This window comes from Pectinophora gossypiella, chromosome 13, assembly GCF_024362695.1.
Source record: "Pectinophora gossypiella chromosome 13, ilPecGoss1.1, whole genome shotgun sequence".
NCBI classification, from domain to species: domain Eukaryota; kingdom Metazoa; phylum Arthropoda; class Insecta; order Lepidoptera; family Gelechiidae; genus Pectinophora; species Pectinophora gossypiella.
This window is the reverse complement of record NC_065416.1, coordinates 12,704,621-12,732,227: the sequence shown is the minus strand read 5'-3', so window position 1 is coordinate 12,732,227 and position 27,607 is coordinate 12,704,621. Positions and strand designations below refer to the sequence as shown.

The 27,607-nt window shown below is 37.4% G+C and overlaps 1 protein-coding gene across 5 annotated transcripts in view; it reads left to right on the top strand.

The window, feature by feature from the left end:
- Positions 1-27,607, top strand: part of LOC126372180 (calmodulin-A-like) — a 294,155-nt gene that overhangs the window by 170,685 nt on the left and 95,863 nt on the right. For 2 of the 5 annotated variants that reach the window (XM_050017838.1, XM_050017836.1), the window contains exon 1: positions 18,813-18,919. The exons of 2 other annotated variants lie outside the window; for them this stretch is intronic. In XM_050017838.1, coding sequence (XP_049873795.1) covers positions 18,830-18,919 — 90 coding nt within the window. In that variant the 5' untranslated portion in view covers positions 18,813-18,829. Of the gene's footprint in view, positions 1-18,800; positions 18,920-27,607 lie in introns of those variants that run through there. One more of the 5 variants, XM_050017839.1, reaches the window with a different exon arrangement.

Sequence of the window (27,607 nt, the reverse complement as noted above, 5' to 3'; positions counted from 1 at the left end):
ATTTCCTGTTTGTTTTTTTTTTTGGTTATTTTGTCCGTAGAACAGGCAAAAGGATTATAGCCCATACAGCCAAGTCATACGTATTTTTCATTTATTTCTTTAATTATAAAATTCTTAGAAGGCCGATACCAAGTCTTGGTTGTAACACGAATCACATTATGCTTATGTAATATTGTTATGTTTTAAATGTGGTTACATTATTTAGTCAACCGCAAAATTTATCATACCGCATAAGCCAGTCACAGATAATTTATTTATGCGGGAACATTATCAATTTTGACAATGGTATTTGCAATTTCTACCGTTAAAGTGTCCCGGTGAATGAAAAGGCTATAAATAGTATTACTTCTACTACATTACTGGAATTTAGAAGTGAGCTTATGTTATATTAAGGAGGGTTAAAATGGCCACATCGAAGCAATTCTGCAATCTGAGAAAGCAATATTGCAATTTGATATCTTCGCATATAAAAGTAAGTGCGCAATGCAAACATATGTCAAATAGCAATATTGCTTTCTTAGATGAATTGCTTCGACGTAGCCATTTTAACCCGCAAGTTCACGTCATCCAATAATATGCCGGTTAGTTACCTACTGTGAAAATTCTAGGTTTTTCCTTTGTGTTTCTAATCTACTTATAGGATATATATCGACATAGAAGCCCATGTATAATGAATGTACTGCCGATCAATAAACCACTTGATTGCAAGGCAGTTGATGACAACGCCACCATTATGTCGTTAGACCCCATTATGCGGCTTGAAGCTCTATTATGGCATCATGCGTGTCTTAAATGGTAATTTAGTTATTTGTCTATTGTATACAATGGGTATTGAGTCTAAGTCAAAATTAATTTTGACGGCTATTATAACAATACTGCTGCACCCTCCTGATAGGTGTACAATATATTCAAAACACTCACTTTTCTTCTATCGTGTGGATTGAGGTGAATTATCAACATCAACCCCCGTGTCAGAGTTATTATCAAGCCGAAAAAGACCTCTGACATGGCTCATGTAGCGATTACTCACTTACATCAGTAAGTAGTAACCGGGACCAACGGCTTAACGTGTCTTCTGAACCACGGATCATCTAACTTTCGGACAATCAGGTGATCAGCCTATAACGTCCTAACCAAACTAGGGATTACAAAGTGATTTTTGTGCTACGTCCCTAGCGGGAATCGAACCCGGGACCTCCGGATCGTGAGCCCAACGCTTAACCACTGGACCCAGACCATTACCCACTCCTCGCTAGCTATATTCATGTCCCATGTGTGATGCTAATCATCTGATCATGATCCTAACATTAATTAGTGTGTTAATTATCTATAATCCAAACATAAATTCAAACTTACAAAGTAAAATTCAGTACTCTAGAGCCCGAAATGAGATTTAAACCAGGGATACTATGATTTAAGTCTCGGAACAGGTCTATCAGGGTTTTTTATGCTCATCATCATCACCAGCCCATTAACGTCCCCACTGCTGGGGCGACGGGCCTTCCCTATGGATGGATAGGGAGATCGGGCCTTAAACCACCACGCGGGCCCAGTGCGGATTGGTGGTTATTAACGACTGCTAATGCAGCCGGGACCAACGGCTTAACGTGCCTTCCGAAGCACGGAGGAGCTCGAGATGAAAACTTTTTCTTTTGTGGTCACCCATCCTATGACCGGCCTCTGCGAAAGTTGCTTTACTTCAACAATCGCAAACCGAGCGCGTTTACCGCTGCGCCACCGAGCTCCTCCTCGTTTTTATGCTCAACGTCACTAATTTAAGAGCCTCGCTCTTGTCGGTGTAGCATTCTCCGCGTAAATTTTTTAAGCTTCAAAATTATAATTAATGCTCTTCCGATGGGACCTCTAACTTGCCCTATGTGCACAAACCCTAAGGGCCGGACCCTAAAGTTATCCAATTATATCCCATACGGACCAACCTCGGTTCGTCAAGCGCAATTTGGCTTGAATAAATTATTTTCAGTTTTAAGCTTAGCGGCTGAGAGTATTAAATAACCGCAGCGATTTTGGGAAGATCGTTAAGGTCATACTTAGAAAAGTTATATATCTATTGTAACGAAGCATTTCGGACCAACGAGCCTTGTAGCGACATCTTGTGGTTTCTGGCGATATAATGTTGTTTCACAGAACACAGATGGCGCTGCAGGGTTATCGATGGGTCCGAATATTTTTAATTATTTTATTTTCTTCAAAATTTGGTATATTAAATTATCTGCAACCTTTTTTTTAAAGATTTAGTTTTGGATTAGTTTTGATCAAACAAGTCGATCGATTGTTGTCGTTGATTCGGCGAATTTATGGTTTGGTAGATTTTTTCTAGTTTGGCAACTTTGTTCGTGGTTCTTGTGTCAGACTGACAGCTGGCTGAGCTGAGAGACAGGTTATGGAAAGTGGGGACGTCGCGAGAGCGCCGGAGACTCCACTGCCGTAACAATAATGTGGGCAAATTAAAAGCCACGATTTATCGGCGACATCAAGAGCCGATGTCTCGATTTAAATAAATAACTTAACCGAGATGGTAAGTCCTCGCAATTCTTCGTGCATATTTTTGCACCAACTTTGTGATAACCTCGAGGTCCTTGTTTTCAGCAACATCACTGAAATCCCATCGCCTAAGGTCCAGTGGGTGGGTTTAGGTTTCATCCGAGCGATGCCCAACTATCCCGGATGAACCTGTAAGTTATTTTCTTTGTTTTGCACTCGTGAGTTGCCTTGCCACGCTGTCAGCTGAACCACATGCTAATCATTGCCATTCCTTGTTGCAGATGGGGTTTTTTTGTTTTCTTTAAAGTTTTAACGTTTTTAATTTTCGAACGTTTTGCAAGTTTTAATCTAAGAAGAAGTTTATGATTGGAGCAGACTATTAACAAATTTTGTGAATGAAGATTGCTACTGTTTTCTTCTGCGTTTGCAAGTTATTTCAAGCTTCATTTCGGCGGAGCTTGCCTTGGTTGTTTGCACGTCGAAGCTTTTCTTTGTGCGGCGCGCATGGGGATGTGCCGCGCCTCGCCTTTTGTCAACACTCCGGATAAGGCTCGGTGAAGGACTGCGAGGTTGACCGGTGGACGTGCAGCCCGCCAGCTGCGAACAGTTGGCCCGCTGCGCCGCCATCGTCCAGCACGCCCTGGCCTGAGCCGGCCTCAACGCATCACCTGTACGGTATTCTGGAACGCCTCAGGTAGGCCTGATAGTCGGAGGTCCTCGAGTAAGTGAGGTGCCTACAGGTGTACGGACAGTGTTTTAAACATAGTGATATCCCATGGTTGTTACGGAGTGACAATTAACCTGACGGACCAAAGCGCGACCTGTCTCCCTCCATAGGGTTTTTTTACCTGCCCATGGTTGTACTTAAATATTATATTATAAAATATACATTGTACAAATTCAAAGGGAGTTTTCTTTGTCTCATGCTCACCGGTCTATAACATCTAGCTGTGCCCTTCAGGTAAACACCACTTTATAATTAAAAAGGTATTGTCACCCTTAGTATACGAATTGGTTTCATTTAGTGGCAAGAACTTAGGTTCTTGGCATATAAAAGATTTAAAAATTTAATTTTCTAATTGCCCCGTGTTCCCCTAGTCATATTTTTTTTAAAACAAAATTTACCGGCTTGGATCATTGTTTTTGGCTCAATTTCTAAATTTACATTTATAAAGAAAGCTACAGTATTTTTCCTTTTCATAATTAGCTTTCATAACATTTTAATTTAGAAAAATAAAACTTTGGTGTGTTTACTTGTGTCATTAGGACCTAGTAACAACCTACGTATATTTATACAGCCTGTTTATGACAAACACGTTTTTTTTATGTAGTCTTTTGATTTTAAAATAACTACATTTAACAATAAATGTTTTTATGTTTAATGTTTTTTTTTTAGTGTGTTTATGGTGCACTGATAAGGCCCATACACACTAGCGTCTGCAACGCAGCGTTTTTATGAACGCTCAATATAGCGTTTTTATGTTTTTTTGTTTAGGCGATTATAGCCAACTATTTAAAATAGTTTTTACGTTGCTCGTGTCAACATTTTTTTTTTAGGCATTATAGTAGCCATTTGTTAGAAATTATTTTTTTAAATAGGAAACCTCATTAGGTTGACTATTTTTTTTTGTTTTTCGACGGAGCGGGTAGTGACTCCTTAAATAAGCCTCTAACAACTGTTGTTTTGTTTTTTGTCTTTGTCTTTAGAATTGGGGTATCGAGTGACACTATGAGAGTCGTCAGCTCAACAGGGGTATGAATGTGGGTAACACCCAGTGAAATGGATACTGGGTGCTACTATATGAAAGAAGTGAAAGGTGATTAATGAATGGCGAAGAATAACAGGTCGGGGTAATTGTTGTGCTTAGGGTTGTGCTGTTTATATGTTGGTTTGTGCTTCGTTACGTTTTTTTTTAAAAATTGTTTTGTCGTCTCGTCTTTAGAGACAGTTTTTTTAATTTAGACTGGTTGTGCGCTCCAGGCTCTATGGCTGAGGGCAGCCGTGTTTCTCACCCAGTTCGAAACCTCTCGTGGGTAGGGGGGTATTGTAACGAAGCATTTCGGACCAACGAGCCTTGTAGCGACATCTTGTGGTTTCTGGCGATATAATGTTGTTTCACAGAACACAGATGGCGCTGCAGGGTTATCGATGGGTCCGAATATTTTTAATTATTTTATTTTCTTCAAAATTTGGTATATTAAATTATCTGCAACCTTTTTTTTAAAGATTTAGTTTTGGATTAGTTTTGATCAAACAAGTCGATCGATTGTTGTCGTTGATTCGGCGAATTTATGGTTTGGTAGATTTTTTCTAGTTTGGCAACTTTGTTCGTGGTTCTTGTGTCAGACTGACAGCTGGCTGAGCTGAGAGACAGGTTATGGAAAGTGGGGACGTCGCGAGAGCGCCGGAGACTCCACTGCCGTAACAATAATGTGGGCAAATTAAAAGCCACGATTTATCGGCGACATCAAGAGCCGATGTCTCGATTTAAATAAATAACTTAACCGAGATGGTAAGTCCTCGCAATTCTTCGTGCATATTTTTGCACCAACTTTGTGATAACCTCGAGGTCCTTGTTTTCAGCAACATCACTGAAATCCCATCGCCTAAGGTCCAGTGGGTGGGTTTAGGTTTCATCCGAGCGATGCCCAACTATCCCGGATGAACCTGTAAGTTATTTTCTTTGTTTTGCACTCGTGAGTTGCCTTGCCACGCTGTCAGCTGAACCACATGCTAATCATTGCCATTCCTTGTTGCAGATGGGGTTTTTTTGTTTTCTTTAAAGTTTTAACGTTTTTAATTTTCGAACGTTTTGCAAGTTTTAATCTAAGAAGAAGTTTATGATTGGAGCAGACTATTAACAAATTTTGTGAATGAAGATTGCTACTGTTTTCTTCTGCGTTTGCAAGTTATTTCAAGCTTCATTTCGGCGGAGCTTGCCTTGGTTGTTTGCACGTCGAAGCTTTCCTTTGTGCGGCGCGCATGTGGATGTGCCGCGCCTCTCCTTTTGTCAACACACCGGATAAGGCCCGGTGAAGGTCTGCGAGGTTGACCGGTGGACGTGCAGCCCGCCAGCTGCGTAACAGTTGGCCCGCTGCGCCGCCATCGTCCAGCACGCCCTGGCCTGAGCCGGCCTCAACTCATCACCTGTACGGTATTCCGGAACGCCTCAGGTAGGCCTGATAGTCTGAGGTCCTCGAGTAAGTGAGGTGCCTACAGGTGTACGGACAGTGTTTTAAACAGAGTGATATCCCATGGTTGTTACGGAGTGACAATTAACCTGACGGACCAAAGCGCGACCTGTCTCCCTCCATAGGGTTTTTGACCTACCTATGGTTAATGAAATTTGTAGATTTAAAAATATACATTGTACAAATTCAAGGGAGTTTTCTTTGTCTCATGCTCACCGGTCTATAACATCTAGCTGTGCCCTTCAGGTAAACACCACTTTATAAATTTCTGAAACATACTATTTATGTATTTCCATAACACCGATTTCCTCTTTACACTACCTTCCTATAAGGTAGCAAAAATCTAGTGTTTCACTATTTTTATTTAAATAAATATTGGGAAACACATTTTTTTTATTAAAAGCCGAGCCGAGCGAGTCTGGGAACAGTGGTAGCACAATTGGTAGAACGCTTGCCTCTCACTTTGAGGGCGCACGTTCGTATCCAGGACAGGCTTAAACCAATGACTGTCGAATTTGATTTCGAATTCTTGTTTCGATTATAAATGATTAACACGTACTCAACGGTGAAGGAAAACATCATTAGGAAACCCACACTCCCGAGAAATGCATTGCCGGAGGTATGTGCTAACCTAACCTAACCTGTGTTGGACTGGTTATCCCATCGCGGGTTGGATGGTCAGACAGGCAGTCGCTTTTGTAAAAAACCAGACCTGTCAAATCTTTAGGTTAGGTAAGCGGACCCTGTGAAAAACGGGATAATGCATGAAGATGATGTCGTAATGATAACTTTTCTGTTAAAAAAAATATAATTTACAAAAATGCAGAGAAGTTTAGACCAATAAAAAAATAAAAAACTTCAAACCTATTTACGTTATTTCGTATACGTCTGTGAATATACATACATAAACTCACGCCTATCTCCCACCGGGCTAACCAGAGACTATAGAATTCCATTTGCGTTGATCCTTATTTCTCTTGCTTCGTCCACATTCATCAAATCGTTTCATACACGCACGCTGGTTTAGAGTAGATCGTACATAAGTTAAAAATTTTATATTTAATGAAAAAAACATTATCATTAATAACGGATAACTTTTTTCTTTTTTAATAATATAGGCTCGTGTTTGACCACAATCTCACCTAATGGTAAATGACGATATAGTCTAAGGTAGATTGCGCTTACCTAGCAAATGCCTATTCACTCTAGTTTTGAAGACTTCCAGATTATAACGAGAAGGAAAGACAGACGACGGCAGGGTGTAAACACAGTAATTATTATAGAAATACTTAGGTACTTATATTCAAGTTCCATGTTTACTTTGCCAATATAAATATAACTGCACTTTTTATAACCCAATGAAAACAATCTAGAAATTGGCTTCAGTCCAATTTATGAGATAAACCAAAGAAATTATATAAAAGGGTGGAAACATACGGCCTTGAACCACATGCTACGCGTGTTACGCCGTAGCGCTTTGCTACGGCGTAGGTGATTACGCTGCGATTTCTGATAACGAATCTAAAGTTTTGTCGTGCATTATGGAAATAAAACGCGAAAAGTAATAAATCACATTTCTTTTTTTTTACCCTATCGTTGCGTGGGTAACAAAATAAAGCCATTCTGGCTGGTGATTTACGCCATAGTTTTGTATGGTCAATGACAAATTTTGAATGTTACAGTTTCTTCGACGTACTTCATTTAAAAAAAAAATGTTGACGTGGTAGTTTGTCATAATAAAATTTGTGTCTGAGTTAACCCGAACGGGTATCAAATCTGGGTCTTCTTAAACGTTATATTATCATTGAACAAAACTAAGGCCTACCGAATTTGCACCAATGAGTTATTATGGTACTTTGGCTTGCTTTAATTTAGTGAGACGTAATTTGCAACTATAACTCCTTAAATTTATGCACAATAAAAATCTTTTTCTTTGCAATATCGAGGAGCGTTGGTTCGAATCCCGGTACTGTACTTGCAGCAATTTATCTTAAGTGCAATTTGCACTAACACAGTTGGCTCAACCTTTATAGACGTCGATACGGCTCACCAACTATCACGTCGGTCTAACAGTAAGCTCGGTGAAGTGTGGGTACTTAATTCTTCTTGCGATGGATGCACCTTTGACTACCCTAATTGGGTATAGTAGTGTGTTTATGTTTTTAGACTACAGCATCGAGGCCAAGCTTATAATCTACACTATTCTGTGAACTCTGGACACGGAACCTCCTACAAAACTACTTTGGTTTTCTAAAACTAGTATTCTTCTGTAGACGCCTGAATGTCTACGTTCAGAAATAAACTGACTCCTGGACGCCTGCCAACCCCGCTACTATATTAACTGCATCACAGATAACCGACCATGGACCATCACTCACACTCATTCGGACTTCGGATTTTTCGATAGATTAAAAATGATGATAAGCTGCAAAAGTCCGAACAGTTTCATGCAATAAATTAACTAGTTACACTTTAGACCTCCATTTAGGGTCTGCATGACAACCGCGCCGCGCGCGGCGCGAATTATATCGAGCGCTTGGACTAATTAACGATACGAATGCTATCTACGTAGATGGACGTCAAACGGCTATTGGTCGAAGCGCTCAATATAATTCGCGCCCGCGCGGCGCAGTTATCATACAGACCCGGCTGGTTGCATGTTGTTTCTGTAATAGACCAAAAACACCTACAAAAACATAAATTTTAATACAACTAATGGTTCGTAATTTCACCACTAACGACTAACGGAATTACGTTTGGATTTTAGATAATTAGTATCCCGTTGTTTCCAAGATCTGTGCCCCATTAATGGCTCGCCTCCTCACATAGGACGTGAACATAGCTGACGAGGAGTGGGGCGTTAGGCTCACGATTCGGAGGTCCCGTGTTCAAACTATAGGCATAATATCTACTTGATACGATCTATTGACAGTTTTAACAGCTTACCACCAGAGCACGATCTAGACCTGTTTTATTCTAAAGTACCCATGATGCGACAAAAAATTGCGAAAACTTTCTTTGAGATACAAGTGACTTATTAACCCTAGTTTGGGAACGTCAAATATTTTGTACCTACCTAACTTAACCTATTTTACTTAATTCTTGATTTTTATGATTGTAAAAGGGTATACAATTTAGCCACTATTAAGTGAAGACTTGTAATTAGCCTTTAGTTTTTGTCTGGTTATTATTTTAGAAAATATATATGGCTGTAAGTCTTCCTCAAAATAAATAAATAAATACCGGAGTCAGTCTAATATATATATGTTAGTTTGACTAATCCAATTGCGATATAGTCGTGAACTTATGTTATTTATATAATTTAAAATCTATATAAATGAACAGAGACTTGACGCTGTCGCCGAGCTGATAACTGTGGACAATGGGAGCCAACCGCTCTGCTGCAATACGGAAATTACACTGTCTTACTGTGGGTCACTTCGTGGCACGATAAGTGACAGTATCTCGTGAATCCAGGTCTAGTCTCCTATCAGATCAAATGGTGTAAAACGTGACAGTTTACATCCATCTATTCCGATAAAAGTATTCAGTCTAAAGCATTGGAATACATCGTATAGAACGGCAACTCTCATTTCCACAGCAGCAGCTAGGATTAACCCCCCCCCCCCTCAGTCTTACTTTAGTCTTCAATCGTATGGGCGTCAGACGTCACACAAACATAGAAACGCAAGTTACGGTCCATGTGTAGTGTCTGGTAAAAATAAGCTAACTCAATTGGCAATACGATAAATAAATCTGTGCCTTCTTCTTCTTATTGTGTGGGTTGTGAGGTGGAATACCAACCTCATCAACCCTGGTGTCAGGGTTATTACTGAGCCGCTAATGCCCCTGACATGGCTCAGGTAAAAACTTAATACTTACATCAGTAAGACTACTTATTCCCGGTCCCAGTTACTAAACCGGAACTAACGGCTTAACGTGCCTTCCGAAGCACGGATCATGTGATCAGCCTGATAGCAGGTGGACAGAGGTATTAGGAGTGTGCCTAAAGGTAACAGTATGCGATGTCTATTCTCTCAAAACCTCATTTTTTCTTCTCAATGAACAAATTCAATTTCCTATCATCGTATCGAGCCTTCGCTTGCTCAAATGTCGGTCAGCATTGCAAAAAGATTCACAGACGGCTATCCAATCTCCTATCATATATTGGATCGCCGACTGTTCTTGACAGTTTCTATTGGCCCCTCAGAATTATTCTAATAATATTTTTTTATTTGTTTTTTTTTTTATGTGTCTTATTATACATTTTCCGCAGATGGCATTAATTACTTGGCCGGAGAAATGGGGAGCGCTGAAGGCTCTTACGTATCCTTCAAAACTGCATAATAGACTCAAAGAAAGTATTCCGTCTCAGAAACACAATAGTATAAACCGTCTCGAAAAGATCCCCCATTTGAATACATGTATTTGAAAAGAATAAGAATTGTAGAGCATTCTCGTAATTGGAAGTCCGTTTCTCTAAGCCGGAGGGATGTGAATGAGCCATTGTCACATAGAATGTTCGCTGAATATTGTACTTTGTATGGAAATCTGGGGTAATAAGGAGTGTTATAATAAAAGTGTTATTTGAAAAGTTTGCTTTAAGATTGGACAGCTGGAAGAAAATTATATATCTCGTTTAGAGACATGATTTCTTCGTGAAATATTTATATACCTTAATTAATGTTGACAGACATAATAATAATATCACTTTCGTAATGCATGTCGAGATAGATAGAGATCTGACATATAGGGTAAAGAAAAATAATGCATACTTATACCTAAGAAATCGGCTTGTAATGACACATTTAAAAAAACATAATTAAAACACATAATACAGGGTTCTTACCGCGTTAAAATCAGGGATATGAGACTCATGATATTTCAATACTGTTGCAAGCGCCATGATCACGAGATAACTCGGTATTATGTGTTTCAATTATGAATAACCGCGTAAACCTAAAAACAATGTAAAACAAAACGAAGTCTACCATAATGTGTTCTGTAATATTGGATATAATCATGTACGATTCGGAATAACCTGTATATGTTTTCAACAACCAGAAATGATAAACATGTTGTTTTAAGTTTACGCGGTTATTATTATGTGTTTTAATTATGATAAACATGTTTCTTTTAGTCTCAGACTACTGTGACGTGATAACACAACACAAAATGACATAAGCTCACTATACCCCAATTGGGGTCAGACGAGTACATACATCTCAAGATGAACTAAGTACCCACGCCTCACTGAAGTTTCCGTTTGACCAACGTGATAGGTGGTGAGCCGTCTCGCCGTTCGTAATGGTCGAGCCAAGTGTGTTAGTGAAAATTGCACTTAAGATAAACTAATAACTCATCGGTGCAACTCCAGTACCAGGGTTCCGGTACTGACGTAATATTTAAAAGTACTATATAAAAAATGTTGTCACAGTACAAATGTTTGTCACAGAGTTTTGTCCACGAAAGGTGTTACCATGTAACGCGAACAATTTATCATATTTGTATAGGCGTGTTTGTTCTATCACAGTATTGTTTGTTACACCGCCAGTCCCCTTTATTTTTAAATGTGGTAACCCCAGATTGCATTTAGGAGCGAGATTTATTTCATCACGTTTATTTGTTTTTGAAAAAGCCGTGGTAGCCCAGTTGGTAGAACGTTTGACTCTCAAAGTTAGGTCGCAGGCTCGTATCCAGCGGGCTTAGCACCGTAAGCGCGCGACTCTTTCTCGCCTCGACATACATCACCCGTCACACTCTCACAGTACTGCACAAAAAGAGACAGATGATCTAATTATCCGAAGTAGTTTTCTAGTTCATGTTTGGATCAAAAATGATTATCACGTGTTGAGCGGTGAAAAAAACATTGTAAAAAGGAGGTATGTGACCTAACATGTATTGGGCTAATTTTCCATCACATGACCAGACAGGCAATCGTTTCTGTAAAAAAATTGGACCTATCAAATCTTCTACCGTATAAAATTATCAATAAAAGCAGTCAAAAATCGTAATCATTATTACTTAGTTCATAATTACAATTAGAAAATAAGTCGAAAGTAAAATGAGATTGATTTTTGATTAGGTATCTTAGACTAGTTTCAATATAATTTATCTTTGATACAGTCAAATACCTTCATTGTTTTTTCTGCACTCTCAGAACGCTGGTAGATAAATATACCGTTACCTGAAAACCTCAAGAGATGAAGTACTTAACTACTTACGTTTTTTTAATATTCGAGACTCTAAATTCAAGCCTCCTTTTATAAGGTGTAAACATTTTCATTTTTCCCCCGTTTCGTGATATCATTCTGTTATGACAGCTATTACCACTGAATTAGGTTTATGTTCCGCTGCTTACAACGATGTGAAAAATAACAAGCCTTACTAATGGTTACACAGGCGTGTCCAATTCGATACTTTTTATAACAAAATATTTTACTGACAAAATATACTTTTTAGAGATACTATTTTATTTTTATTCAAATCATATTTTATTTATAAGTCATCTTACGGAGAATATGTCAGCATCTAGAAATAATTATTTTGAATAAATCCCATGTGAAAATTGAATTAATTTAGTTAGCCATAATAATATCATGTGTAATGAAGTGGTATTAGTTAATTTAGATATTATAAATATAATAAATTACATCATCTATACTTATCTAAATTAAATTAATTACTAAAACGCGTTATATACATTACACAATTTACTTCACAAACTTCACGTAGGACTAGAATTATTTTGTACGAGTTTGCATCGAGAACAAATGGTACCTGTGTGCTTAACAAGACCAAGTACCCTTGAGTCTCGGCGCTCACGACTTTGTTACGGGACTCGCGACTAAAATGTAGTGTCGCGCCTCATTTGAAGCGTCCTCAACGGGTTTGGATAGGAGGTGTTTGTGAATTTGTCATGAGTGACTTGTAAATGACTCGGGGGTGAGAAGTGGGTAACTGGTAACGCAGAATTTTGATAAAATAAAAATTAAGAGTAAAATTTTACTTGGGTTTTTTACTTAGTACCATCAAGTGAGATTATGGTCAAATGTGACACTATTTACTTTTAATAAAATATAATTATAATTTACTTACTTAAACAATAATTAATATTATTTAATTCCTAAAGAAAGACTTTATCAAATAACATATAGTTGGATTGACCACAAAATTACTATGTTATTTAACACTTAGATGCCTACAGCCAATCAAAATTGAATCCAGTTGTCCAATATTTCGATTTAACTTAGCTTGGCTGTTGAATTCCTAAATATCACTAAGCACTGCAGTTTTTTTACGGTTTGGCCCCAAAAATCTGTGAAAGTAAAAATCGAAACGACCCTAATTTCGTGGCCGCATGTGTCTTCAAAGGTCATGCAAAAAACGAAGCTCAAATTAGGAAGGAGTCCCTTTGCCAATTTCACAGTAATGAAGTGTGTTTTATCTCGTTTTTGTCTGTTTAACTCTATATTTCCGTCGCTTTCTCTCGAGACTTGAAGGTTAATGAGCACCGATTGCAAATTACAGCAGAGCGCTTGACATTCAAAAAGAGAATTCGGTGTGGTTTATGATTTTCTTTTGTTTTTCTTTGGGATTTTTATGGTTTTAATTTCTTTTTTAATATTGTGGATAACAAAAAATAATTATCGCAATATTGTAGTTTCTAGAAATGCGTGGACAATCGTATTTATACCACATAGACTAGAAACAGTATTACATACTTATGGGTCAAATTGAAAAATACGCAATAAAAATGGTTCTTGAATTACCCATATCAAAGGTTTTTGACGGTTAGAAAATGTAGTAAGATGTTCACCTCTAAAGTATAATATAAAATTGACCAGAATTCCGTGTGAAAGCTTTATAATACCCTTCATTTTAGCGTGTATTTTGTTCAGACATTCGCTTACCTAACCTAAAGATAATGACTGCATACGTATTACAAAAGCGAATATGATGAGAATATTATCCTTATATTCCATAACGATTTTATTCATCGTTATAATGATCACATTATTATTAATATATTTTTTCTTTTTATTATATAAATTTTATTGTCACTAACACAGTTGGGTCGACCATTATAGACGGCGATACGGCTCATCACCTATCACGTTGGTCTAAGAGAAATGTTCATGAAGCGTAGGTACTCAGTTCATCTAGCGATGGATGTACTACTGCCTAAACCCATTGGGTTAGTCTTAACTTATGTTATGTTATTATTACCCACACCTAACTCACAACACGTTCCCGATTTTACGTCTAAACATATATTTTTCCAACTTGTAAAGTAAATAAAGAACTCAGTGCTAAAGCCAAGATCTCCATGCAGAATCAAGTGTATAACAATAGTGGACTGCCCTTGAGCTACTTATCATGTAAATGGATGGAATTTTTACGACACCATAACAGGGGAGTGGGGAGACTGTTATGACGTCACCAAGGTCAGGAGCAGGAAGTTGTTTCCTCCGAAACTATTGTTATGAAAAGGTTTATTGGGCACTCTTATATTGAGTGGCATTCATATTGGCTAAGTGTTATAGATACATATTATTGATGGAATAAAATGTTTTATTCTTTCCTTCGTTCTTTGTATACAAACAGACAAACATGATTTACGTCCGTACTAGTAATACCATGGAATAGAAGAAGAACCTATTTCATCAAGGGCCAAGTGAGCGCAAAACGCGCGCCATAAAAGTATGAGCAAATAGCTCATACTGCAATTTAGCACTCTCGACCGGAATTAAAAAAAAAAAAAAATTAAAAAGCCGTCTTGTGCATTATAACCTGCAGAACAAAAAATCAAATATCAACAATCATGCAAGGAGATCCCTTCAATCAATCAACAATAATTTAGTGCACAACGACATATACAAAGGACATAAACATACGAATAAAAGTAAGCACAATAGGCGGCCTTGTTGCTAAACAGCCCCCCCTTCCCATCCCTGTCCCTTCAATACAATACAATACAATACAAATACACTTTATTGCACCAAAATAAAAAGAAATAATTACAAAAAGTCTCTTAACTAAGTACATGGCAAATGGCGGCCTTATCGCTTAAAGCGATTTCTTCCAGACAACCATAAGGTGAGGAAAAAGGTAAAAAAAAAAAAATTGAAAGATTGCGGGTACAAACTATGCATACAACTTAACAACAAATACATGCAAATAAATAATATAACATACTTACAAATATAATATATACCTAACCTATATACATAACCTAGCATATACACCTACTTATATAAATAGTACACACAAAATACCTAATAATAAGCAACTCAAGAGATTCAGACGATGACACTTCATTATAAAAACAGAACATTATAAAAATAGAAAAAAAAAATGGATATAAGAGTAACCTCGGAGTACATTCAAGACACAAAAAAAAAAGGAAAATAGAAAATCTATAAATATACATATAAAAGCAGTAAATAATAATTTATGAGTAACCACACTGACGTTCAAAATAATAACGAAGAAGATTTTGAAAAATATGCAAGGATTTAGCTTGTCTAATAGAGGGTGGCAGAGAATTCCACAGTCTCACAGCGTACACGGAAAAAGATTTGGTGTAAAAATTCGTAGTGTGAACCGGACAATCGAGAAGCATCTGCGTGTTGGATCTGGGTTGGCGACCATGCACTGAGGTACGCAACTGAAACCTTTCTTTTAGATAGTGGGGAGCCGTGGGATGATTGAGAACCTTATAGAGCATACACAAAATATGCGTGTTACGCCTCAATCGAATTGGTAACCATTTTAATTTAGCACGATATTCAGACACATGGTCATATTTTCGTAAACCGTAAATAAAACGCAAACACACATTCTGCATACGCTCCAATTTATTTAATAAATCCTCCGAAAGGTCCAGATAACAGACGTCCCCATAATCTATAATTGGTAACAACAGAGCTTGAGCAAGCGTGACTTTTGTTGCAGTTGGTAGGAAGTTACGTAAACGATTAAGTGATCTCAGTGAGGCAAAAATCTTCCCACATACCTCACCAACCTGTCGAGACCAAGAGAGATTTTGATCAAAATATATTCCAAGATTTTTCACTGTGGCACAATATGGTATAACACAGTTATTGTATACCACAGAAGGCAAAGAAGACGAGTCAATCTTAGCTAACTGCCGGGTACCCCCCATAATAGTAACTTGCGATTTGTTAGGGTTAACATTAAGTCCATAAGCGGCAGACCATGATGAAATTTTTGCCAAGTCGGAATTCATCAAGCTTATAGCCTGCGAGAAGTCGCTAGTGGGTGCCCTGGTGTACAGTTGTAAATCATCCGCATAAAGATGAAAGGAAGAGGAAAGTGAAGAGGTTATGGAATTTATGAAAACGGAGAAAAGAAGAGGAGAAAGAACACCGCCCTGGGGCACACCAGCAGTAACGTCACACCAATCGGAAAATCTATCATCAACACGAACGCGCTGACGACGATCAGACAGATAACTACGGAACCATTCGACCACAGGGTAGCCCACGTTTACCGTCCTCAGCAAAGCAAGGAGAATATCAAAATCGACGGTATTGAAAGCATTGCTGAAGTCTAGTAAAGTAAGCAGTGTAATCTCCTGGTTTTCCATACCATATCTAATGTCGTCCGTGACTTTTATGAGTGCCGTAACAGTGCTGTGCCCTGGGCGGAAACCCGACTGAAAAGGGTTTAACAGGGTATTACTGGATAAAAAACAAGAAAGTTGATGGTGCACTAAACGTTCTAAAACTTTTGAAAGGAAAGGCAGGATAGAAATAGGTCTATAGTCAGAGTAGGACGACGGGTTACTAGTTTTAGGGAGCGGAATTATATACGCCTGTTTCCAAGGGCCCGGAAATGTACTGGAATAGAGGGAGAAATTTAAGAGGTGAGTCAATATCGGCAAAATAATATCCAGTAACGGCAAGAGCATATTGCGACTGATCGCGTCTGAACCAACAGCATTGGACGAAATGGAATATATATGCCGCTTAACATCATCCTCACTAACGGGACAGAAAAAGAAAGAATCATGGTTTGGACTTCCTATCACAGGAAAGCTGAAAAGCTTACTATGATTGGCTATGTATAAAGAAATACTTATGTATGCAGTATCTTGCGAAGAGTAATTATAAAATTGCAGCCTATCACATAAAATATACATTGCCAGTAAAATAGCTATGGGATTTGAGAAACAGTAGAGCAGTCGTAGTTATCTGTTTGCTGGTGTAGTAGTAAAAGAAAGTGGGGTTGAACCGACGACAGCGGTTCTCATACGAAATGCGCGTTAGAGCCTTTCCAACCTTTTTCTTCTATTCCGTGAGTAATGCTTATGTTTCTTAATACGAATAATGTATTTCTAATAAGATTGAATAAACATTTATGACACCATTTATGATTTGTATTATTACGGAAAGCAAATTGACATTCGTCCGCATGGAATTATAATCAGTATCTTAGGAACAGAGACTGTAAAATAAAAGATTTATTCTGCTGTAATGATATAATCCCAAATAAAACTGAAAATTGTCACATATGAGAAAAATTGCGCGTAGGATGCCGAAGAATTTAGATGTATTTTCATCTTAACACTAAATTTTAAAGCTTTCGTAAGATATATAAAACGAAGAATGAAAAATATCCAAATCATCATGACTATTTTATCTCAAATGCTCAAACCAAGAATTGAAGACTTTCTTTTTTAAAAGAAGGGGAATCATTTATTCAACGATTTATTCTGGAGATATAGTAATTTATCTCAATCCAGAATCATCAAACAATTCCTGCAGAATCTTCTAATCTTGTATCCTTTGTCAATAAGGTTATAACGGAATCAAGCTACTCTTTTAGCGACCTTCCTCACGGCACGATGCAGTTTATGCGATATCGATGAATTTGAGTATACGGTAGATGAAAACCTAGATATGTAAACTCAAACTCAAAAAAATATCTTTATTCAGTTGGTAACATGGTTACACTTTGAATGTTTACAGAAATATATTTTTTATCGAACGTCTCATCCGCCTAAAAACTACTGCAGTTTCTTATAACATGTATAAGCCAAGGAAAAGTAGCTGCAAGAAAAATCTCGGCATAGTTAATGGTCTTAAAAAAGTATTGAATACAATTTTGGCTGCCTAATATTTCCCAGGCGGTTATTTCCATTCCATCTTCTAAATAGTCATATTATATACTTTTTTGAAAATTGTTGAAATGAGTTCCTGTATTTTGGTGTAAAATAATGAGTTGTGATATCGTCCCTAACCATAAAGTCGCACATAAATACGATATCAGATCGCACCATGTGAAAGGTCCCTTACGGGTTGGTTCGGTCCTCTCAATAGATTTCCCAATTGCTGTTTGTTTAAGCGATTTCGCTTTCCCTTATCTCCGAGTCTCAATCTATTTTTGTTTGTTTTTCTCGAAATAATGCGAAAATCTGGCTCATTTGTTATTTGACGACGTACCTTGCGTAAGATTCCGGCTAAAAAGATTTAAATGTATTTTTGGAAGGATTTGGATGAAAACGGGTTGATAGTACAGCGTGTTCTTCCAAATCCTTCCAAAAATACATTTAATTTTTTTACATGCATAGGCATGTAATTGGAGCCAATTTCCTAGTAAAGCAAAGACTACACACTAGACACTTCCTTACTTTACTATCTGCTGCGAATGTGGTCTTGTCAATCTGGGGAATATGAAAAATAACCTTTGGATTAAATCAGCACAGGGATTTAATTTATTTTCTGCTATTTCAGATTAAGTGTTTAAAAGTTTGTTCAATTAGTAAAAAAGTGATAAAATTCGTATGTTAATTAAAGTTGTTGTTGAATATTAAAAAGTTGTAACAACGAAGAAGGCAATAAGTTGTTAAGTTTAAAATTTGTGCGTTAACGAACAGTGTTAGAAATAATTAGAGAATTTTAGTGATAATATAACGGATCAAAGCGGACCTAAATCGTAAGCAATTATAAGTAGTCAATTTTAGTAAATTCTGTGATTAAAAAAGCAATTTCGTAACAACTAAACGCGCCTAAAGTACGACCTAAAGTGGACTTAGGTCTAATTTCAAAGTGGACTTTGAAAGAGTACTTAGTAAAAAAGGAGTGAAAGGCTTTTGCTGAAATTCAAGATGGCGTTCGCTGCAGCTCGTATGATCCTGAAGGACAAGCGGAGGAAGGCTTCGAAGGAAGACTTCAGGGACCCGAGGAACAGAAGCAAGGTATATATACATAATTTAAAATATCTACTGGGAAAATATTGATATTCAAAGAAACGATGCGAAAGTTGCGACCTTATCAAAATTGTTGGACAAAGTTATGATTTGTTTGACATTTGTATTTTTGATTTGACAGGATGATAAGCGTACGGCTGAGTTACTTCTGACGTTATTGCAAAATCAAAATAATAAAAAAAACAGTTTAATTATGTTAATATTTTTCTTGACATGTTTTCGACTGAATGATGTTAGCAAGACGGTATTATGTTTTATTTTGTTTAAGTATTTAAATCGAATAATTACTACCTAAATTACCTATCAGTCCGAACTAAAACAAACCTGTAATCAACATTATAAATATGATAATAACATAACATTTACAGCCGCAGGGTATTCGAGAGACGATATTATAATTCGTTCAGAAATTAATACGCTTTCTGCCTTAGTAATGGAAAGTAAAGCCGTTTAGAATAGTTCATTAAGTCAGGGCATTCAGAACTGCTCGTTAAGCGTCGAACCAACGCGTTCGGGTCGAGTAGACACTCTATTACACAGCTGATGTGGCACGTTCATGCTTTCCAATTTGGTTTTAGTGAGACCGTTACTTGATTTCGAAAGACAGAACTCCTTAATGAGAGACTTTCCAGACTACGTACCCCACAAACAACATAGACGGCGTTTTTCATATTCAATGTGATAATTACATATTTTCTCTTTCCTCGGGTACATAATTATTCAAAAATATAATGTATAATGGCAGAGGCATATATAATAGTATTTTATGCAACAGTTGTATAAGAAGGGTCAAAAAATGCGAGTGGCGTGAGTTGCGATGTGAGCCCTGGCGAACATCGCAATAAGAGACGCCACGAGCATTTTTTGACCTAGTTATACAACGTTGCATACAATACTTTTTCTACGACGACGTAATTTTAAACGAAACACAAAAATTTTCCAATTTATTTTCCAACGCGCGGGAAAATGGCGGCAAATGTATACTTTTTTTTATAGTATATCTATGGCACCAAACAAAGTAAAGGTGCCAGTTTCCATGTCAAAAAAAAAACAACAACAATGCTTTTTTGGCGACATTATAGTACAGTTACACTTTGTAAACAATGCTTTTATAGGCCATAGAGCGTACACTTTTTCAAAGAGTTTAATTATGTATGTACTTATATAAGACTTTTTGGTTATTTAAATGCCAGAGGAGTAGAAAAAAATAATTGTTGCTTGTTATTATTGGGTCAGATATGGTATTGAATTATGTTGCTACCAATATTGCTTCTCTTATGACATTATTTTAAGTTTACACGGTTATTATCATAATTAAAACACATTATAACGGGGAGTCTCATATCCCTACTGTTGACGACAGGTCGACATGGCAATCGGGGCATGAGGTGAGCCGCGGAGGCGGGGTCGCCCCGCACACCCGCACAGTCCCCGCGGCGTCTTAGTCTTAGTGTCGCACGAGTCCGTATCGACCGCGTTTATAGATTATAATCTCGCTCACATAATTTATTGAATTAGAAATTAACACAAAAGAAAAACAATAGATTTAAAAGAAATCTAATCTAAATATTTATGGTCAATTTACTTTAAACGCGGTAAGAACCCGTTATTATGTGTTTTAATTATTGATTCTCTTTATTTTGATCAGAATAATAATGGGTGGAAGATCAGTGGGTTAAAAAGGCCACATCAAAGCAATTCATCTAGAAAAGCAATATTGCTTTTGACATTTGTTTGCATTGCGCACTTACTTTTATATGCGCAAATGTCAAATTGCAATATTGCTTTCTTAGATGAATTTCATCGATGTGGCCATTTTAACCCCCCTTTTGTGCCTGGGTGTACTGATAATAACAAGGGTCATAATTTATATCCCGAAACATTAAGATGCACATGTCTGTTATCCATGAAACTAGAAGGTTAAACGAAGGCATCTCTATACAGCGCCATCTATATTTATTTTAGGGAATGTAGCCTGGAAAATCCCTCATTCCATTTTCGAACCACTGACATCCTGTAAACAAATAGACTCACATTCAATAAGGAGTTTTTTTTAAAAGTGTCCGAACGGTGTTATATATACGTATATATTAAGCTATGTAGATAGTACAAGTTCGTTCCCTCAAATTAAGATATTATGACTGTTCCAATAAAGTGCAATATCGGTTGTACAGTGTCGTTACACGTCCTCGCTTGTCACAAGATTTGTTATACGAGGTTTATGTTTCGAACGAAAAATTTATCGAAAAGTTCTTTACACTTGCGAATTTTGCGAATATTAAGAGATAAGTAAGTTTCAGCCTCGTTTTTAATATCTCCTTGGTCGCTCTAAGTCATTAGCAATTACTATCATTATTAACTCATTAATTACAACATATATTCATTATATTATCAAGTCACGGAAATAGTCTTTCTATAAATAGGTTTATATGTATACTAGCTTTTGCTTGCGGCTTCGCTCGCGTTAAATTCGGGGTTCCTCTTTTCTAATATTAGTATATTAATTCTAGCTTCCTACCTTGAAAACTGCGAAAAGGCCCATAAAAAATGTCAACCTCTCTTTGAGTACTTGAGGGCTGATATCCAAAAAAAAATATGTTTATTTTTTTTGTGAGTCACAAATAATCAGCATATCATTTTTTTGCTTTCTACCTCGACAATTGCGGATTGCTCCATACAAACTTCCACCCCCCATTATAGGAAAGTGGGGAGTTAGAAAGAGACAAACAATAGTCTATGTCACTCTTCACCCCTTCAACTATCTTCACTTAAAAAATCACGGTAATTCGTCGCTCCGTTTTGCCGTGAAAGACGGGACAGACAAACACACATACACTTTCTTATTTATAGTATAGACACCTATAATGCTTACTTGACACTTTTTTACTTACTTATATAAAAGTTAGCTAGAAGACATAACTTTGTAGTGACACTTAATTTTAATATTATGTACAGTCGTTAGTATTACATGCGTTTCACCGATCGGCGTGGGTTGAAAATCAGTGTTGCCCTCTGGGTAAATTTTCACTGGACCCTGGCATTTTTGGTGAGCTGCGGCACCCATATACCTTTATGTTTTCCAACTAAATATTAATGTGTGTATATTTTAATGTTGTAAATGTATATGTGTGTCGTAGGTTTTACCTAAATAAACTTTATTATTATTATTATTACTGTATAATTCTATTTAATGTGCCCTCGTTGACAATTACTTCCGCACAATAACCCAGGAAGAGGAAATGACTGAAAATCAGCGCTGGATGGCGCCATAGCATGGCTCCATCACAGCACAAGCTAAGCCATTTCCTTTCGCCCGTATTCGCAATATTCATAATTACCTAGTTCATATAGAAAATATAAATTGTTACTGGCAATAAATTTATTTTATTCTTATTCTTATTACATGATCTGTGGTACGGTTTTGTACTATCTGTTTCTTTGTTGTATTGGTTTTCCTGTTTCGTTCTATTTACAGATAAGTTCGTTAAAGCTGCAGTTCAAACTGCAAGCCAGCTGCAAAATTGCAGCGGTTGTGCGGTTTGTATACCTGAATAGTAACTGCAATCCAACAGTAAAAGCTAGTGGATTTATTGCACTTTGCAATCCAGTTATGCCATCGACACAAAAACTGCGACGCAGCTGGAATTTGCAGCTGGGTTGGAACTTAAATGCAGTCCATCTGCAATTATCCCAAGAGCTATAAAATTGATAATAATATGTAGCCTTTATACGTCTCATTGCTGGCTGGTCTTCGCTCGATTAACCGGAGGGAGTATGGAGAATACTCCACCACGCTACTTCAGTGCGGGTTCATGGGGGCCTTTTGGACTAGTAATCTGGTTTAACGTACCTTCTAAAGCACGAAATCATTTTACTTTTCCAGGCAATCAGGTGATTCAGCCTGCAATATCCTTGCCAAACAAGGGACAGTCTCACTTAGTGATTTTTGACAGTACACCCATCGGAATCCAACCCGGACCTCCAGCTCGCGAGCCCGATGCTCTAACTACTAGACCATTTTTTTTACCTTTGATGGGTTTGCTCTTGGCCGCAGACTTGCCCAAAGGCACTGACGAGGCCAAGGAGTATGGAGGCTATTAATTTCATCCCTATAGTCAAAATTACGACATAAAAATACTTAGTTTTGATACGTTTCGGTGTGAGCCACACTTCCTCACCTTGCCTCGGTTGTTCTCGATAGCGCCAGGAAATCATTATAAACTTTAACGAGTTCACTTTTAATGACGCCTGAGCTATTAAATAACCTTATTCGACTTCAGAATTCAGCAGTCAGTTTAAGTACATGCAGGGTGTTAGTGACATCATAACGAATACTGAGGGGGATGATTCAGACCATGATTCTGAGTTAATATCAAGTGGAATTTTCCGTCGCAAAATTCATGATTTTTTTTAGTTTTTTAAAATTATTTTCAATTCTATACTTTTGCGATGGAAAATTCCACTTGATATTAACTCAGAATAATGAGCTGAACCATCCCACTCAGCATTCGTTACGATATCACTTACACCCCATACAAGTACACACAGGTAGCTATACAAGTAGGTATGGGTGTTAGTGACACCGTAACGAATACTGAGGGGGATGATTCAGACCATGTTTCTGAGTTGATATTAAGTGGAATTTTATGTCGGAAAATTCATGAAAATTTTTGTGATTTTTTAAATTATTTTCCGTTCCATACTTTTGCGACGGAAAATTCCACTTGATATTAACTCAGAATCATGGCCTGAATCATCCCTCAAAGTTTTCGTTACGATGTCACTAACACCCTGTATACGATGTATTCATAGTCGATGTTGTATATTTTATGTGGGTGACACGATTTCCGGGTAGGGTCCACAGAATAACAGCGTCGTGGCTCGCGCCGCGGCTTATGCTGGGTGAGGCCCTAAAGGACACTACCACCATTGTTGACCAGTCCATACACTCAATTACAATTTGCCTTAATGTTTACTGCCTATTTTTTGGCACTCTCTTATGTAAGTTGTTCTTATTACGTGAAATGAAATGAAATGTTTATTGTAGTAAATGTGGTCATACATAGTGAAGGAAGTAAATATTATGGTTCAGCACATTCAGTCATATTCTGACATACAATAGGTAATTATTATTTGAATATATTAATGCCAAACGCAATGGATATATATCTGTAATGTTGCAAATGTTAGTGTAAATAGATAAATAATAAATTTTAAGAATGTCTGCACGTGGTTTTTGACAATAAAGTACAGCTATTTCGTCCTTTAAGGCAGTTAATAATTAATACGAAACTTGATAAGCGGGATAAACGTCAAAACGGCCATGATAGCGTGCTGCTCGTTTAGTTATATTAAATAATTCATCAACTATCTAACTTACACGTTCCACATTGTGTACATTGAATAGTTCTATAAACACTGTTCAATCATCATTAATTTAAGAGCCACGCTCTTGTCCGTGTAGCATTCTCCGTTCTTGTCTGTCAAAGGCTAATTCTTTGACTTCCTTATAAGACACGATATTCGCCTCGCATTCGGTCACTCGTATTCTCTCGGCGTATTTTAAGTTTAAATGGTGCTCAATAACTTCTACCCGCTTAGTGTCGCCTAGTGCCAACAGACATTTACTTCCAACGTATTTTAGAAATATAATAATAACATATAAAGGTGACCGGTGGTCCTGATGTTAGGATGGCCGGTCACTCGGCGTGTTTATGGCTATAGAGGCCAAGATACGCTAAACTCTTCTAGGTCTTTCTCTTCAAATCAAACCATCAATCCACCAATAATACTTTATTGCACAACGACATATACAAAGGACATATAAACATACGAATAAAAACATACGCACAGTAGGCGGCCTTATTGCTATACAGCAATTTCTGCCAGGCAACCTTAGGATGAAAGAAGTTTATGTATTGGAGCACGGGCTGGTGCAATAGACATATAATGATACCAACATAACTAAAAAAATATATATACACACACATATATATACACACATATATACATACACACACATATATACAAATAGCCTATACAATATAATACATATAAGGAGAATAAGAAAAACACTTCCAAGTTATGCCTGCAGGAAAAGCGTGTTCACTCTTGCCCTGAAAGAGTCCAGAGAAGGAGCCCTCAGGTAGAGAATTCCACAACTCATTTATTGTGACACACAGGTACAGTGGGTAGATGTTACAAAGATAAGACCGTTGTGATCTGCCGGTAGGCATCGTTTCTTTCCTTTTATCTTCCTTTCAATGAACACACACATAAACACTAAACAATGTTACGTTAGACAAAATTAATAGTAAAAGTAGTAACAATTTCGACCATTCCATTTTGCAATGGAAAGCTCGAATTTATAGGAATTTAGATGTCCAGCTGGTCACAAATCTATTCATATTATGTCATTTTGTGGCTCAAGTTATATGCAGTAAGCGGTATTATCATTCAAATGCTGCATTTGCATAGAATAAGATACCTTTCTATTGTCATCCATGAATAATTAATAACTATCATGAAATAATATGGATATATTTGGTTGTATAAAATAAAAGGAGCGGGAAAATAAAATGGCGTCGTTCTTGTTACTCCATTTTGTTTCTATTGTTTTTCTTTTGTTTTATGATAAAAAGGTTACATCCCGTTTTCGCTAGATGGCGCTTGTCTCTGACATGCTGAGGCGAGGGGGGGCCTGTTTGACTAAGCAGGGATCCCTGCTACAATGTTTAGTTAAGGTATTTTCTGTTTTCTTTACAAATTGAATGTTAAATTAAAATACAATAAAACTATAATCGTTCCTGTAATCACTCATAGCCCTGTCCAGAGAAAGCCTGACTTAAATCGTCTCGGACTGTCTCACAACGTGTCCAAAAGTCCCCATCGGGAATCGAACTCGACCTCCAGATCGTGTACATAACGCTCTAACTATTAGACCACAAGGATGTTACAGTTTACATTTGAATAAAGTAATACCACCAAAAGCCTGTCTCTTAGACCACTTTGTAATTCGGTAAAGACGGTTTAATCTAACATGAATATTCATGGCTGTTACAATAGCTGTAATTGAGGTATATTACCACCACTTTACACTTATTACAATAATTATTTCTACTTTAGAGACTGGATTTTACTATTCAGGATTAGAAAGAGATTTTTTTAAATTGTCGTATAGTTTCTTGTTGTCATTAGTATTTCGTAGATATCCTTCAACCCTGGTATGAGGGTTACTAAAACCCCCAAAGGCCCCTCACATAGTTCAAGTAACTACTACATACTTATTTAAGTAATTAGTAGCCAAAACTGAGTGCTTAACTTGTGCTCCGCAACATGGAATAATCGAGGCACGGAATCTTTTTGTTTTTCAGACTATTAACTGCCTATATACGTCCCACTGCTGGGCACAGGCCTCCCCTCAATCAACCGGAGGGGATATGGAGCATACTCCACCACGCTGCTCCACTGCGGGTTGGTGGAGGTGTTTTTACGGCTAATAGCCGGGACCAACAGCTTAACGTGCCCTCCGAAGCACGGAATCATCTTACTTTTTCGGACAATCAGGTGATTCAAGCCTGAAAAGTCCTTACCAAACAAAGGACAGTCTCACAAAGTGATTTCGACAATGTCCCCATCGGGAATCGAACCCGGACCTCCAGTCGTGAGCCTAATGCTCTAACCACTAGACCACGGAGGCTGTGTCCGCGGGAATAGGCTAGTTTCCAACTAGTCAAATCAGTTACCTTTTAGTAAATGTCAAAATGCGAAATAGAAATTTCGCATTTCGGAATTTGTATGAAAAAGTACACTGTGACGTCGTATAAAACGTGATAAAATGTCGGACTTATTGTTACGTAAAATTCTTTACTTACTTACTCCTTGCTGATGTAAGTTAGTAGTCGTATATGAGACATGTCAGGGGCATTTGGCGGCTAAATAGTAACCATGACACCAGGGTTGATGGGGTTGGTAATCCACCTCACAACCCACACGATAGAAGAAGAAGTAAGCACCTACTTTCTAAAAGAAACCCCCATGCAAAATTTGAGATTCCTAGTATTTGTAGTTTCTGAGATTTCGTGATGACTGATAATATACATATATAGGGTGTTAGTGACATCGTAAAGAAAACTTTGAGGGATGATTCAGGCCATGATTCTGAGTTGATATCAAGTGGAATTTTCCGTCGCAAACGTATGTAAAGGAAAATAATTTAAAAAACATAAGAAAATCATAAATTTTCCGACAGGAAATTCCACTTAATATCAACTCAGAATCATGGTCTGAATCATCCCCCTCAGTATTCGATACGGTGTCACTAACACCCATACCTACTTGTATGGCTACCTGTATGTACTAGTAAGGGGTGTAAGTGATATCGTAACGAATACTGAGGGGGCTGATTTAGCTCATTATTCTGAGTTAATATCAAGTGGAATTTTCAATCGTAAAAGTAGAGAATTGAAGTTAATTAAAAAAAAAACTAAAAAAAACAAGAATTTTGTGACGGAAAATTCCACTTGATATTAACTCAGAATCATGGTCTGAATCATCCCCCTCAGTATTCGTTACGATGTCACTAACACCTTGTATTATAGTTTCAGTATGTTACTATTTTACATAGGTAGATAGGTGTATGTATGTACTCGGTTATGGCCGAGATATGGGATTATG